Genomic DNA, 11,610 nt, shown 5'->3' with positions numbered 1-11,610 from the left:
TATTGTATGAGCAAACAGTGTTGTGTGTCTCGGTGTGCCATGTTCACTCATCTGTAGAGAGTGTATTCAGGGGATGGTATTGTCGTCTCGCAACTGTTCAAACAGAGACATAATTCCAGGTGTCAACACACTGCCGGTGCCCCCCCACCTCACCACACACAAATGTACGCAAGCACACACACACACACACACACACACACACACACACACACACACACACACACACACACACACACACACACACACACACACACACACACACACACACACACACACACACACACACACACACACACACACAGCGAGAGTTCGCCTTCTCACTCCCATACCTAAGTTTCAGCTTGCATGTCTCCCTTAGGCAGTGACAGCTCTGAGTAAGACACAGTGAACACAGTTGGTCCAAACTGACACTATGACCTGATTCCATCACAGTGACTCTAATGAGCCCTTGTATTTAGCTAGTGGATAGATATATTGTCCCACGAGTCTCCATAGCTCTTGTTGCCCCTATAGCACTACATTACAGAGTCGTCTGGTGTTGGCATCTCATGCCCATCCATGTGTTGTGTGTATTTTAATTCAGCAGGACTGTGAGATTGTGTTCACATATGGGACTTTACATTAGGAGAGTCATAGCGGTTTCTTGAGTGAGGGTGAAAAAAACAAATTCCCTCCAGAGGCCCTAGCTGTAATTATTTTCACTTTTTTACTCGAGCCCCTTTTAGAAGCCTGAGAGAGACCACTCCCTCACTCCTTCACCCCTCCTCTCCAAGTGCGTCCCAAATGGCACCCTAGTTACTATATAGTGCACAGAGCCCTATGGGCCCTGGGCAAAAGTCATGCACTTCGTAGGGAATAGGGTGCCATTTGGGACGCATCCTCTGTCCTGTAATAAGTCAACCCAGCTGCCTGTGATGTTGCTTGGGGCGGAAAGAAAAAGAGGGAGGGGATAAGAGGGGAGGGGCTGGAAAAGCCAGGAGGGGAAACAGAGCTGATTATCCAAATACAGTCATTAAAGGGGAAATGTGTTTTTCAAACTGTCAAGATGATTAATGGGGTAGAGCAAAATCCTCACAAATGCTCTTGTTTAGTCTAACTGGCAGACACGATCCTACCCATTGATTTATGGCAGGCCTGGTGTGTGAGGCCATAGTGGGGTTAGGGGAGCGCTGGGGGAGGGAGGGGGAGGAGGGGAGAGGCAGGATGGTGAGGAGCGAGGAAAGGGATTTGTGGTGAGGGAGCATTAGGGCACAGGAGGTAGAGAGTTAGGGAGGGATAAAGGAGAGGAAGGGAGGGGTGGGAGGCAGAAACAGCCAAGTAAATACTGTGACTCTGACAAACTTTGGCCCCTTGGTTTTAGAATGCAACATGTCACGAGTAGGATTTCCAGTGCTACTTTCATATTTTTGGTGTCATGAAAGAATAATGCTGTCACATTTTCAATCTCAATAAATCACCCAAGCAATAAATCAACAAACCTGTCAAGCTGCCTTTTTTTGAATGAATGAATTAATAGACCTGCACTCAAAGCAATGGATTATACTATAAATCCCCTTTAAGTGAGAAAGGGACACAAAACCATTTATTTTTCCATGAATCAGGTTGAGACTTCATGTAATAACTGTGCATACATGTACAACATGTTTCCTAAGACATGGGATATGCACTATCAAGTGTAATACCTCTACAGTACAACTCTCAATGGACATGACTAAGACGCTAATACAAATCCATCAATGCATTCATCAAAACCACCAACTGGTTTATCCAAAGGTTCTAGAACATGTCCCAATCCCAAATGGCACCATATTCCCTATAATAGTGTACTACTTTTGACCAGTCCTGGGGGCCACAGGTTTAAACTACAAACTCCCCATTGCCTATTGATGAGTCCCTGCAGACCACCCTTTTCCTTCCAGCGAGGCCAGATAGATGGCTAGCAGCTGTTAGTCTTACAGCCTCTATCTAGTTCCTCCAGCAGATGCAGGGGCTGTCTATCAGGAATGTTCTCATTCTTCCAATGCCCCGCTGAAGCCTTCGGAGAGCCTTTCCCACACCCCCACAGCACCGCACACACTGTGTCTCTATGTACCAGAAATATACTTAGGCACATTCACAGGACCATTTTACCCCGCCCATGCACACACACTGTACACATACACTGAGCCCTCTCATAACTCTTCAGATGAAGAGGAAGGTGTTAAATGGAGATCTCAGCAACGAGGAGAAGATTAATGTGTTGCTGGAGAGAGAGCGAGAGAGAGAGAGAGAGAGAGAGAGAGAGAGAGAGAGAGAGAGAGAGAGAGAGAGAGAGAGAGAGAGAGAGAGAGAGAGAGAGAGGAGAGAGAGAGAGAGAGGGGGTATAGAGAGGGATATAGGGGGGGAGAAGGAGAGGAAGAGAGAGAGATAGGTCAAGCTTGTGTTACTCTGCACTGGGACCACTTCTGGCAGCAGAGAGGAGAGGAGGACATCCAAGACATGGAGCACAAACAGTAATGATATTAAATGGCACCGAAATGGAGTAGAGGAGAAAGGTAGCAGAACATCAGTTTCCAAAAGCTAAAAGTAATATCTTGACTTATTTCCTTCCTGCTTAACTTTGTGTCAGGTGTCTTAGATTTATCCTAAGGGGGGGGGGGGTGGAGAGAGCTTGCAATCTGGGAGGGAGAAAGGCAGGGAGAGAGGGAGGGAGAGAGGGAATGCAGGGTATGAGTATGAGTAGTTGGCCAGCATGTCTTGTGAGTTGAGTGGTGTCTTGCCCAGCTGTAAGCTCACTCATGGTGCCATGTCCTCCTTGGCTGTCTGAGAGTGTATATTTGTGTACACCCATGTGCCTGTTTACCTATGTGTGTGTCTGAACCACATGTGTGTGTGTGTGTGTGTGTGTGTGTGTGTGTGTGTGTGTGTGTGTGTGTGTGTGTGTGTGTGTGTGTGTGTGTGTGTGTGTGTGTGTGTGTGTGTGTGTGTGTGTGTGTGTGTGAGTGTGTGAGAGAGCCTGTATTTGTTGAGTTTGTCCCAGCTGTGAGCTCACCGACAGTGCCCCTGGCCTCCTGGTATGTGTGTGTCAGGGCCCTGTGATTAATGACCCACAGGCCTTGTTTCTGCTGCTTCCTTTCTTTCCAGCCATGTCACACTCACCGTCACGCGTCAACCTAATGGACGCCGGCAGATTGATACTCGAGCAACCCCCACTAGGCAACAGCAATAGACTGGAGGTTACTAGGTACTACACATGGACATACACACATGTATGTGCGTGTGCTCACACACTCACACACACACACACACACACACACACACACACACACACACACACACACACACACACACACACACACACACACACACACACACACACACACACACACACACACACACACACACACACACACACACACACACACACACACACCCAAGATACAAAGCTCCAGGGATAATTCAGTCCAAACCTCGCTTCTCAACCTCTCCTGTTCTGGAAGGTAAGACAGTGCTGCAGTGAGGGTGTGTGTTGGAGTGTGTGGGTTGGGCTGTCTGTAGATGTGCTGTGCGGTGTACGTTTGTGTGTGTGCAGGAGCAGGAGCAAGGCTTGCATGTGTGCTGGTTCCCAGCCTGTCAGAGGGCTGTCAGGCTGTGATTTATGGTTGCTAGATTCAGAGCAGTCTTCGCTGCCAGTTCAGTATTGTTACAACTGACAGCTAATGAGGCCAGACGTGCTTTCAAGAACAGCACTTAACAGAGGCCTCCATCTTCACGAGTCACAGGGTCCTTCTCCTCTCTCTCCCATGTATTTTCTCTTCTGGAGTGGCAGTATGGAGAGGGCTAGCAGCCATGAGAGCCCTGCTGGGGTACTGAGAGAACAAGGCAGGGCAAAGCAGACAGAGATATACGGAGGACGCTCTCTTTCATTTACACTCTTCACTACCTCACGCACACTATTAAGCCGGACTTCACACAAAACAGCCGCAAGAAAAACTCTGAGCACCATGCCACCCTTTACTGCTGCTACACACTGTATATTATTCATGCTACACGGGCGTGGTGTGATTCACATAATCTTCTAAAAAAGAGTAACGGTAAGGAAACAGTACAGGAAAAACGGTGATAATATCACTATGGTGGGCTCCTTGTTGTTCAGACGGTGGAAACATACCTGAACTATGAGTTTTAGCTCAGTGGTCTCGTCTGTTCTACCTTCAACACCTTCGCTCTGTGTGTAGACCCCATGCTATAATCACTACCAGAGTCTCTGGCAGCAGCACCCGTGCGCTTCCCTCCTTCCCTCCCCCCTCCTCCCCTGGCCCCTGGTTCCTTGTCAGTCGTGATTAATGGTAGGGCCCCGGTGCGGCTTACATTGCCAGTTCCAGCAATGTTCCCTTGATACTTAATGAACTCTGACAAACTTATTTTCCCTTCGCTCTGTTGTTCCTTTTTTTTTTTCTTTCCTCCGTTTAAAATGCACAGCAGAGATCTGCCATGCACTGCGGCACCTAGGGGTTAGGGCTGGCTTTTCCTATGCCTAAAAGAAACGGACCGAGGGCTATAAAAGGCTCGTTTAGGAAGTGAGGAAGCAGCAACACACATACGGCAGATGCCTTTCAAGCTTGATGAGGTGTTATCGCTCCACCTTGTGAGCTGCACAGTAAATAGTCAAATGTATCCTAACTACAATGTAGCGAGATCATCTTAAATAATGTTTTGTGCTCGCTGTGAGTTCTGCCGTTGCTGCAGTCCACCACTAGTCTCACCATAAAAAAAAAAGGTTTTACCTTTATTTAACTAATCAAGTCAGAACAAGTTGATGTTTTCAATGACGGCCTAGGAACAGTGTTCAGAGACAGAACGACAGATGTGTACCTTGTCAACTCAGGGATTTGACCTTGCAACCTTTCGGTTACTAGTCCAACGCTCTAACCACTAGGCTACGCTACCGCCTGTTCTCTCTGCTTCCACAGGGAGCAGGATGGGAGCACCATCATCGGCTAATTTAGGCAGTCCAGCACATGGAATCAGTTTTCAAGTTTTTATTGTCACGTTCTAGCTCTTTCCCAACAATGCAGTAGTACTATTAAAAAAATACATGTAAATAAATAAATCAAATGTAAAAAATATATATATATATTTAAGTCGAACAAAAACACAAGAAATATAAATAAAAAGAACACAAGAAGATAAGTAAGCTATGTACAGGGTCAGTTCGTTCCAGGGTCAGTTCCAGGGTCAGTGCCAATACCATATTTACAATGTGCAGGGACACTGGAGTGGTATGGTTAGATATGTATAGGGGTAAGGTGACTAGGCACCAGGATGTGTGATAAACAGAGTAGCAGCAGCGTATATGGTGATTGTATGTGCGTGTGTCAAGAGTCAGTATGAATGTGGGTGCGTTGTATACGTGTGTGAGCAAATAGTGTGTGTATGTGTGTGTTGGAGTGTCAGTATGTAGAATGTGCATAGAGTCAGTGCAAAAATAGAAATAAAATAGAAGGGTCAATGCAGATAGTCCGTGTAACCATTTGGTTAGCTATTTAGCAGACTTATGGCTTGGGGATAGAAGCTGTTCAGGAGCATGTTGGTGTCAGAGTTGATGCTCCGGTACCGCTTGCCATGCGGAAGCAGAGACAACTGTATATTGCTTGGGTGGCTGGAGTCTTTAACAATTTTCCGGGCCTTCCTTTCACACTGCCTGATATAGAAGTCCTGGATGGCAGGGAGCTCGGGCCCAGTGATGTACTGGGTTATTCGCATCACCCTCTGTAGCGCCCTCCGATCAAGAGCGGTGCAGTTGCCATACCAAGCATTGACGCAGTCAGTACATGGTGTAGCTGTAGAACATTTGAGGACTTTTGAGGGTCCATGCCAAATCTTTTCAACCTCCGTAGGGGGAAGAGGTACTGTCGCGATAAAGATAAACGCCAAGTTGGCTCGGAACTCCTTATAATCAACTGAAACAATTTGAAAATATTAGGCTACCATGGCATAACATTGTATAAATATTTGGACATCCCCAAAATGTTCAAGACAACATTGGTCCTCAAATGGCTCTTAAACGAAATGGCAATGAGGGAGTTTGATAAAGTGAACCGGGCTATGGCCTATGATGTGAATGGGCAAAAGTGGTGAGGGAGGATCACCCTTCTCAAATCGAATGATGATCTGTGCCGCTCGGTCATGTTGCCAACAAGGCAGCATGATGCTTCGTTTAGGTACACACATCTCTTTTTCATAAAATATACACTACTGTTCAAAAGTTTGTGATCACTTGGAAATGTCCTTGTTTTTGAAAGTCTCAACGTCAACAGTGAAGAGGCGACTCCCGGATGCTGGCCTTCTAGGCAGAGTTGCAAAGAAAAAGCCACATCTCAAGACTGGCCAATAAAAAGAAAAGATTAAGATGGGCAAAAGAACACAGACACTGGACAGAGATAACGCTTTTCATCAATTTGATGTTATTTTAATGGACAAAAAATGTGCTTTTCTTTCAAAAACAAGGACATTTCTAAGTGACCTCAAACTTTTGAATGGTAGTGTCTATTTGAATTTTCAAAATAGTTATTTTGGGAAGGCAGATAAAAGCCTTTTTTAAAATAAAAAACAATCACTTTTGCATATGAAGCACAGAATCCTACTCATTAACCCATGTGCTTAATCTACATCACTTTAACATCACTTCGGACAAAACGGGGCACAGAGCTCATGCCTGGGAGGCAGCCCGGTTCCAAAACTAATACAATCAACACTGGCCCGGTGCATTACTCAAATCCCCTCACTGGACAGTCTATATTACCAGGGGTGGTTTTATACCATTACATGTTCCCCACTAATTATGATCCTCTGTGAAGCACTGACCAAAACTATGTTACTGTAATATAAAAGCAACTCTGCCCTATTGTATCACAGCAAACAGTGTAGCAATTTTCTTATCAGTACACTTGTATTAATGCATAATAAAAATGCCACAATTAATAGAAAACTCATAAACCTAGATATATGATTTTTTTAAATCACAGAAACAACTACATAACAGTCAGAATATTTAGCTTTCTTTGATATAGTCTTTGTTGCCCTCTACCGGTTTTGAAGGATATTTCCTCTAAAGGCACTGAAGAACGCCCAGCTGATGACGCATGACGCAAAATGAGGAAGTGAACTTTGTACTAGGTGTTAGCAAATGTTGTTAGCGTATATGTTTTTTATTTATTTTATTTTTTTTACCGTGGAGGAGGCACCTCGTGTAATAATACAGGTAATAATACGGGTTTCGAGTACACTTTTATCAATGGCCTTTCAAGTATCTAACGTTACATGCAACAACAATGTTTGTGAAATATTTAGTCAATGTAGGTTAGATACCATCCTCTGTAGGAACTAAAGATAGCTTAACAAACTAACGTTAAACTGTTGTTGCACAATGGCTGTTACGTCGTTGGCTTATCTTGTTTTGCGTTACTGGGAGGGGTGTATGAGTAAATCCAAGACTGGGCGCTTAGCTAGGTAATTCATGTTTAGCTGTCAGCATTCTGTCAACTGAAAGTGAAACAACTTCTCCATGTTAGACTTAGAAAGTGGAACCAAAGATACTGAACCAAAGATGACTGAACCTTCACGTGCGAGCTCAAGTTTCACGACCTGGTATGAAAAGACTGCATGCTGTCATTGATTGATTGACTGACTTGTAGTTAGTTGTCTAGACAAGATCACTATAGTATCTTAATATGATTCTTGTTGTAGCTGTGCACAGCCTAATAACTTGTGGCAGGCTACAGTTGTTGATGTTTTCGGAGTGAGGTGAGGCAGGCGAGAAGTTTCCATGCCTTTCTTGGTCAATCCTCTTATAATGTTGTAAGGTCAGTCCCTGCTGATGTCTCAGCTAAGCTTCTTCTTCCTGACTAATAGGAGTTTACATTGACGGCAGCTTGCCTAGCTGGCACAGAACGTTTTAGTAATGTTTTACAACATTGTGTTTTTTTTGCCAGCTGAATGATCTCACATCCAGAGCCTTCTATTTCCAAATAGAATGCTCTGCTCAGATGCTGTTTTAAACTACATGCAGCTGATTCTATTCTAATCAACTGTCCTAACATCCAGAACTTGCAAGATTACTATTTGCTACACTAAAACAACATTTTTGTAAAAGCGGTAGAATAGGTTATGTATTAGATTAGACTTCAACTCTTCAGTGAAAGGTATCAACAGTGCATTCGGGAAGTATTCAGACCCCTTCGCTTTTCCACATTTTGTTACGTTATAGCCTTATTCTAAAATGTATTAAATAAAAGAATCTCATCAATCTACACACAGTACCCCATAATGACAAAGTAAAAAATTATAAATGTCTGCAAATCTATAAAAAAATTAAAAACAGAAATACCTTAAGTGTTAAGACCCTTTGCTATGAGAATCGTATTTGAGCTCAGGTGCATCCTATTTCAATTTGATCATCCTTGAGATGTTTCTACAACTTGATTGGAGTACACCTGTGGTAAATTCAATTGATTGGACATGATTTGGAAAGGCGCACGCCTGTCTGTATAAGGTCCCACAGTTGACAGTGCATGTCAGAGCAAAAACTAAGCCATGATGTTGAAGGAATTGTCTGTAGAGCTCAGAGACAAGATTGTGTCGAGGCACAGTTCAAGGGAAGGGTACCAAAACCTTTCTGCAGCATTGAAGGTCCCCAAGAACACAGTGGCCTCCATCATTCTGAAATAGAAGAAGTTTGGAACCACCAAGACTCTTCCTAGAGCTTGAATGCTCGGCCAAAATGAGGAATTGGGGGAGAAGGGCCTTGGTCAGGGAGGTAACCAAGAACCCAATGGTCACTCTGAGAGAGCTCCAGAGTTCCTCTGTGGAGATGGAAGAACCTTCCAGAAGGACAACTATCTCTGCAGCACTCCACCAATCAGGTCTTCATAGTAGAGTGGCCAGATGGAAGCCACTCCTTAGTAAAAGGCACACAACAGCCCGCTTGGAGTTTGCCAAAATGCACCTAAAGAACTCTCAGACCATGAGAAACAAGATTCTCTGGTCTGATGAAACCGAGATTGAACTCTGGCCTGAATGCCAAGCGGCAATTCTGGAAGAAACCTGGCACCATCCCTACGGTGACACATGGTGGTGGCAGCATCATTCTGCGGGGATGTTTTTCAGTGGCATGGACTGAGAGACTAGTTAGGATTGAGGGAAAGATGATCGGTGTAAAGTACAAAGAGATCCTTGATGAAATCCTGCTCAGGACCTCAGACTGGGTCGAAGGTCTCTGAATGTCCTTGAGTGGCCCAGCCAGAGCCCGGACTTGAACCCGATCGAACCTGAGCCCGGACTTGAACCTGAAAATAGCTGTGCAGCGATGCTCCCAATCCAACCTGACAGAGCTTGAGAGGATCTGCAGAGAAGAATGGGAGAAACTCCCCATACACAGGTGTGCCAAGCTTATAGCATCATACCCAAGAAGACTCGAGGCTGTAATCGCTGCTAATGGTGCTTCAACAAAGTACTAAGTGAAGGGTCTGAATACTTAAATTAGATTTTTATTTTTATTTTTTTATACATTTGCAAAGAAATACATGTTTTTCCTTTGTCATTATGGGGTATTGTGTGTAAATGGATGAGGGGGGGACGGGGGACGGGGGACGATTTAATGCATTTTAGAATAAGGCTATAACATAGCCAAATGTGGAAAAAGTCAAAGGGGTCTGAATACTTTCCGAATGCACTGTATGCTTGCTTATTATTTAATTCATCCATCCTCTATGTCCAACATTATGCATGCCAATCCTTTAAAAAACAAATGGTTTATTCTTCCTCTTCTTCCCAGGATGGCACAGTTGGGTGCCATTGCCTCAATAATCTGTGCGATTGGTGGCGCTGCTCTCTTCGCCTCTGTTCACAAGATTGAGGAGGGACACACTGGAGTTTACTACAGGTCAGATTTATGTTATGTCTTCATTTAAATTGATCTATTATTATGTAGCACAGACATGTCCCTTCAACATGCATGCAGAGTAAGGAATCATATAATCTCTATTTGTGGCAGATCTATCTGCAACATTTGTTATGTTGCTCCCACCTAAATGTGTCCTTCACTTGTGTGTTCCACAGGGGAGGAGCTCTCCTGACCACCACCAGTAACCCTGGGTTCCACCTCATGATGCCTTTCATCACTAACTTCAAGTCTGTGCAGGTAAGAATGATGTCTTAGGCCCTGGGCATGACTGGTCTGGCTGGGGTTTAGGCTGAAATGTAGTTGAACAAAGAGAGGAACTGAAACCTGACTGGTCTCAGAGGTGTCTGAGGTGAAATGTAGTAGGACAAAGGCTGAGGCTGGACTTCAATCAAACTGCAAAGTTTAGGCAGTTTCCTTGTTTAAAAAAGTCACCCTGTGCCCGCACACTTCTTATTTTGAAAAGTGACAGCAAATCTATGATGGGAGTCTATTCACTAGGAACCAAACGGGGAGGAACCTGCCTATATTTGTCTAATAGTAAATCTAGGTTACGGTTTCCGTTACAGAACATTTAGCTACGAGTGTGCTACTAATGAATACACCCCTGGTAGGTTTTCAGGTTTTCATACAGTGAAATCTGTTGTTTTACAGGGTCAGCCATAGTAGTACGGCACCCCTGGGGTAGATTAGGGTTATGTGCCTAGCTCAGATTTTTCACCTCGTCGGCTCGGGTATTTAAACCAGCTATCTTTCGGTTACTGGCCCAACGCTCTAACCGCTCGGCTACCTGCCGCCCAAAGACCTGTCAAGAGTTTTTGGACCATGAGGGAAAATAGCTACTGTGTAAATACTAGAATGTAGGTTTTATTGAGTTGAGCCCTGCAGAAATGATGTATTTATCGAGTGTTTAACGCCTTCTCTTTCTGTTCTTTGTAGACCACTCTACAAACAGATGAAGTGAAGAATGTACCATGTGGCACAAGGTAGGGTTGTAATGTCGTCAATGCCCGAAATAAACTTCATGGATGGAAAGATTACCAGCTACTTTTATCTCCATTCTCGAGGATGTATTGCATGTATGTCTAGTTACATTCTGTTTTATTTGTTCAGTGGGGGAGTGATGATTTACTTTGACCGGATAGAAGTGGTGAACTACCTGGTGCCCTCAGCAGGTAAAGTCATAAGCCAAAACATCCAAAACAACGTTGGAGCAATTTTGACAAGGTGCTCGAGTTTTATCTCTCAACACAAAACTAAAAACTAATCTTACTTGTGACATAACATGCCTGATGTTCAAATCCTTCCTTAGTATATATGCTACATTGTTCCAAAACCAGTGTAACCCATGTATTGTGACAGTGTGTTGTCCTCTGCACCATCATTTCATGGGAGACTCATTTTCCAACCTGTGTTTGAGTAAAAATAAACCAACTGTTTAGTAAGTTCCCGGTTCTGTTAGTGAAAGGCGTCTGGACACATTTAAACACTGTGTTTACTCCATGTTCTCTCAAAGTGTGCTCCAAGTCTCTTTTGTTATGACAGATGTAAGGGGTGGGGGGGGGGGGTAGCCTGGTGTGGGATGGTTGTGTACTTAGCAGTGTTGTAGTAAGTGAGACCGGTCTTTTTTTTTTCTTCTCACCATTCTGAATTTCTAAAGAATCGATATG

The 11,610-nt window shown here is 44.2% G+C and overlaps 1 protein-coding gene across 3 annotated transcripts in view; it reads left to right on the top strand.

Annotated features, from left to right (window-relative positions):
- The first annotated feature begins 7,111 nt into the window (after positions 1 to 7,111).
- LOC118393399 (erlin-2-like) overlaps positions 7,112 to 11,610 on the top strand; it is a 15,456-nt gene continuing 10,957 nt past the window's right edge. For 2 of the 3 annotated variants that reach the window (XR_008064041.1, XM_052461753.1), the window contains exons 1-6: positions 7,125 to 7,243; positions 7,554 to 7,629; positions 9,815 to 9,922; positions 10,099 to 10,180; positions 10,880 to 10,926; positions 11,054 to 11,115. Coding sequence is in view for 2 of the 3 variants with exons in the window: in XM_052461753.1 (XP_052317713.1) it covers positions 7,589 to 7,629; positions 9,815 to 9,922; positions 10,099 to 10,180; positions 10,880 to 10,926; positions 11,054 to 11,115 (340 nt within the window). In the remaining variant the exon portion in view is untranslated. Of the gene's footprint in view, positions 7,244 to 7,553; positions 7,630 to 9,814; positions 9,923 to 10,098; positions 10,181 to 10,879; positions 10,927 to 11,053; positions 11,116 to 11,610 lie in introns of all 3 variants that reach the window. The other variant, XM_052461754.1, reaches the window with a different exon arrangement.

Source organism: Oncorhynchus keta, chromosome 14 (genome assembly GCF_023373465.1).
Source record: "Oncorhynchus keta strain PuntledgeMale-10-30-2019 chromosome 14, Oket_V2, whole genome shotgun sequence".
Classification (NCBI taxonomy): domain Eukaryota; kingdom Metazoa; phylum Chordata; class Actinopteri; order Salmoniformes; family Salmonidae; genus Oncorhynchus; species Oncorhynchus keta.
Note: the sequence above shows the minus strand (reverse complement) of the source record. Positions and strands in the feature narration are given on the sequence as shown.